This window comes from Elephantulus edwardii, unplaced genomic scaffold, assembly GCF_000299155.1.
Source record: "Elephantulus edwardii isolate Elephantulus edwardi_28Jun2011 unplaced genomic scaffold, EleEdw1.0 scaffold00227, whole genome shotgun sequence".
In the NCBI taxonomy this organism is placed as follows: Eukaryota; Metazoa; Chordata; class Mammalia; order Macroscelidea; family Macroscelididae; genus Elephantulus; species Elephantulus edwardii.
The window spans coordinates 3324105-3328997 of NW_006399977.1; the positions used below are offsets into that span (position 1 = coordinate 3324105).

A 4893-nucleotide genomic window follows, 5' to 3' on the forward strand; every position below is an offset into this window, starting at 1 on the left:
GATCCCTGCCTGGGAAGTTGCCAGATGTTGGAGGAAGTGGATCCCCCTCCCCCTTTTCATTCATAAATACCAATCATGGTATTAATTTGCAATATACTTAACTTGGCTAATAAACACCATGCCAAAGCTTTGGGACTTGATCCGAATATGTCTCCCTGAAGTCCACAAATAGATTTCTGGCTCTGAGACACACTCTCCCTCCAAGTTCTCTCCCAATAGATAACTTGACTCTCACCTTCGTTGTAAACAAGCAATCAGTTCTCTGCCTTCCTGGATGAAGGTTTCCGTGGCTGCCCAGTCAACTTGGCATCACCGTACAAAAAGACTTTTGTTTCTCCCTCTCAGGTCCTCCCACCCTTCTAGTCCAGGCGAAGTGCTGAACTGTCTTCCCTCATACCCCAGACCCCCCTTCAACCACATCAACATCACCACTTAAAAACAAACAAACAAACAAAAAACGCCAAACACCTAAACCCTCCCCAATAGAAGTCGTTCTTTAAAGTGGAAAAAACGGACTGTTTTCTTGACGGGTCCAGGACCAAAAAAAAAAAAAAAAGGTGCAACGGAGCCAGGGAGGTGCTTGGCAGCAGCCCGCGCCAACCAGCATTCCTGAGATGTTTGAGAATTCTGGAACGGCAGACAGTGCCGACGTCACTGCAACACGCGGGCCCGCGCCGGCCCATATAAAAGGCGGGCTCCCGGCGCTTAGGCAGAACGCGAGCTAGAGCGCCCCCGAGTAACGCTCGCACTTTTCTCGCCTCCTCGAGCCGGACGCCAGCCCGCCAGCTCTCTGATCGACCCGCGCCGCTGACCGGTGCTTCGTCCTCCGTGCCGCACCGACCCTACCGCTCCGGGTCCCGCCGCTGCGCACCAGTGCGTTGGTGTCTTTGCTGCCTCGCTCTCCCCGGGCTCCTCCTGCGCGCCACAATGAATTCCCGCATGGCCAGGACGCTCGCCTTCACAGTCATCTTTCTTCACTTTACCGGGCTGGTGAGTTGGGATTCTTTTTGCCCACTGCCTTTCCCTCTGCTCTCCCACTTCTTCCCCTTTCTCCCGATTGCCTGCGGGAGGAAAAGCTAACCTCCAAGGTTTGGGGCATTTTGTTGTAGCTGTTGCTTTAAGCTCCCCCTTGAAGACGTGTCGAGGGGCCTCCTGATGGGCGCAGCTGCCGGAGGAGGTGACCCGGCTGGACAAGATCACAGACTGCCTGTCCTCAGGGTCAGAGACTCCGGGTTCTTTCCCTGAGCACCTCTCCAAGTCTCACGCGTTTCTTTTGCCCCCTCCAGGCTCTCGCCACCTGCCCCGCTGCCTGCCACTGCCCCCTGGAGGCGCCCAAGTGCGCCCCGGGCGTCGGGCTGGTCTGGGACGGCTGCGGCTGCTGTAAGGTCTGCGCCAAGCAACTCAACGAGGACTGCAGCAAAACGCAGCCTTGCGACCACACCAAGGGGCTGGAATGCAATTTCGGCGCCAGCTCTACCGCTCTGAAGGGGATCTGCAGAGGTAAGATGCTTGTGGTTTGGCCCCTTTAAAAAAATAATAGTCCCCGTAGTCCAGAAGTTTAGTAATTTTGAGACCATGTATGGTGATGCTTTGTTGTTGGTAGCTTGGCAGAAAGGCACATGATTTCAGCAGTCTGGAATGCAATTCAGTGTGTCTGGGCCCAAGGAAAAGCGCATACGGAAAAGTGATTCCTGACTAACTTATTGTTCTGGTCTGGAGTCTCCGGGGAATTATAGAGAACTTTACCATAAATTGAATCTAACAGAGCAGAAAATACGTGTGAGTTTTAGGCCTTGGTTCGGAATTGTGACTTCATCCACCTTTTCCTTTTCTTTTTTGATGATCTTTGCAGCTCAGTCAGAGGGCAGGCCCTGTGAATATAACTCCAGAATCTACCAAAACGGAGAGAGTTTCCAGCCCAACTGTAAACATCAGTGCACATGTATCGATGGCGCGGTGGGCTGCATTCCTTTGTGTCCCCAGGAGTTATCGCTCCCCAATTTGGGCTGCCCTAACCCCCGGCTGGTCAAAGTTACCGGGCAGTGCTGTGAGGAATGGGTCTGTGATGAGGATGGTGCCAAGGACCCCACAGAGGACAGGGACAGCCTTCTTAACAAGGAGCTGGAAGAATTGGATGCCTCAGAGGTGGAGTTAACTCGGAACAATGAATTAATTGCAGTTGGAAAAAGCGGCTTGCTGAAGCAGCTCCCTGGTAAGTAGAGCAACTGCTTGTAAGACCTTGAAGCTAGTTTAAAACTTCTTTGAAAAAGCATTTCCGAATGTTTCTGTGATGTGCCTCTAAGTGAATCTTCCTTCTTGTTTCTTGCTCTAGTTTTTGGACTGGAATCTCACATCCTGTACAATCCTACTTTGCATGGCCAGAAGTGTATCGTTCAGACAACTTCATGGTCCCAGTGCTCAAAGACCTGTGGGACTGGAATCTCCACACGAGTTACCAATGACAACCCTGAATGCCGCCTAGTTAAAGAAACTCGGATCTGTGAAGTGCGGCCTTGTGGACAGTCGGTGTACAGCAGCCTGAAAGTAAGTTCCTTTGGTGACTTGAGACTGTTTCTCAGCAGGTGGGTGGAGGATGTGAACTTCTCCTTCAAGAACAAGGAATATTCTTAACTTTTCTTCCTTTCTTACAGAAGGGCAAGAAATGCAGCAAGACCAGAAAATCCCCAGAACCAGTCAAGTTTACTTATGCAGGGTGTTCTAGTGTGAAGAAGTACCGGCCCAAGTACTGTGGTTCTTGTGTAGATGGCCGGTGCTGTACACCCCAGCAGACCAGGACTGTGAAGATGCGATTCCGCTGTGAAGATGGGGAGATGTTCTCCAAGAATGTCATGATGATTCAGTCTTGCAGATGCAACTATAACTGCCCACATGCCAATGAGGCGGCCTTTCCTTTCTACAGGCTGTTCAACGACATTCACAAATTTAGGGACTAAATGCTAGCTGGGCTTCCAGTGCAAGGGTGCACAACCAAGGGAGTATGCTGCCAGAATCACGGAGAGATGGGGTGGGGGCGGTTTGGGTGGAGGGACTCTGTTGTAGAGGGAATGCATTACTCATTCTTGAGTAAGTACTGAGGTGTTTTGAAATGGCCACATACGATGATGCCGAGGGACCCTGATGCAGCCGCGATTTGAGAATTCTTTGCTTCATAGTACTGGAGCACATGTTACTGCTTCATTTTGGAGCTTGTATTGATGATTTCTGTTTTCTGTTTGTAAATTATTTGGTCAATGTATTCCCCCCAAGACTTTTTATCCTTCAGTTCTTCAGTTGTAAAAGATAATAAGATTAGCTAGACCATTAAAGTCTTTGGCAGAATTGGAGAGTAATCCATCCCTTCCTGAGATGACACTCCGTGAGTGACTGAGAGGCAGCTGCGCTCTAAACTGCAAACAGAAATCAGGTGTTTTTAAGATTGAATGTTTTTATTTATCTAAATGTAGCTTCTTTTGGGGGGGAGAAATGTAATACTGGAATAATTTGTAAATGATTTTAATTTTATATTCAATGAAAAGAATTTATTTATGGAATTAATCATTTAATAAAGAAATATTTACCTAATACTACAGTGTTTGCCATTCAGTACTTCTTTTCAAAACAGTCCAAAGTCATTGGAACAATCTAGCTCATAGAGGTTCATCCGAAAACTGTTCAAATGCTTGGGACATAGCACTGAACTAATTACCTACAGAAAAATTGGCCAATGATATTTATTTCATCAGTAAAGAAAAACTTTCACATGTAATCTGTCTTAGAGCCATGTGTTAAGTAGGTACCAGATGTTATACTAAATACTGGAGATAGTAACAAAGAATCTGGAACAAATTTGTGATTTAAAATAAACTTTATTTTTCTAAGAATCTAAAGCCTAAGGCTCTTTGTCCACGATCACCTCACGAAGGAGATAGAAAAGATTCATTCATTATTTTAAGTTGGAGGGTTATTGCACAGATTATTTTGGTAGAAGAGAAAAACACTGATGAAAGGCTTATGGTGTAGGCTGTCTCTATTTAAATCTATGGCAAAACTGACAGACTGTATAATATGTGATGAAGAGACACTTGGTTATCATTTTATAGCTTCCAATATTCCCCAAAAATAACAAAGCCACTTAGAATTCACCCTTGTCCGGGATCAGAGAAATCTTCTTGGAAATCTATTGAAGTGAGTTTGTTTTCACTAAATGAGTTTGAAGCAATGATTTGTGTTAATCCTAATAAGCCAGTGATTAAGCAAACATGCTGTTAAATGCAAAGGAATGCAAAGAATTTCAAGTACTTTTTCAACAATGAAGCCCAGGCTATCCCATCCCCCTTTGCTTTTTATATCATACTTATTGTAATGGAAGGAGCCCTGATAAACCATAAAAGTTAAGCACTCCTGCTGCCAGCAGAAAAATTAGCAGTTCAGTAAAGATTAGGGTCAAAAAAATCCCTGTTGGGTAGTTCTGCTCTGTCACATGAGGTTGCTGAGTTGGAACTGACAGCACTAAACAACAAACAGCATATTTGATGGAGGAAGGGAAAAGCTGAAGTTGACTATGCAGAATGTCAAAGGCTAGTGGCAGGATGTTCCTAAAGAAAAGGACTTAAATCACAGGTCCAGAAGTCAAGACATTGTTCCTGTGAAAATACTGGTAACCTGTGTTAAAAGAATCTACGTCTATAGAGGTACTGGGGTTAAGGTTAACATTTTACAGAGAGACGTTTTCCTTTCATCGTCCCTATAGGTTCCTGGTCAAATCCACCGTGAAATATTTTAATAACGCACTTGGTTGAAAGTGTACTTGAAATATCAGGCAATAAATGAAAGGGTTTTAAAGAGGGAGACTGGAAGCTTTGGGGCCCTGTTAAGGTAATTGTTTTTTTTCAA

At 45.7% G+C, this 4893-nt stretch overlaps 1 protein-coding gene across 1 annotated transcript; it reads left to right on the forward strand.

The window, feature by feature from the left end:
* The first annotated feature begins 866 nt into the window (after positions 1-866).
* CYR61 (cysteine-rich, angiogenic inducer, 61) lies at positions 867-3584 on the forward strand. The gene is made up of 5 exons (XM_006898368.1): positions 867-990; positions 1287-1500; positions 1853-2212; positions 2333-2544; positions 2652-3584. Exons 1-5 carry the CDS (start codon positions 928-930, stop codon positions 2952-2954), a joined length of 1152 nt encoding a protein of 383 aa, XP_006898430.1. The 5' UTR covers positions 867-927; the 3' UTR covers positions 2955-3584.
* Positions 3585-4893: the final 1309 nt, after the last annotated feature.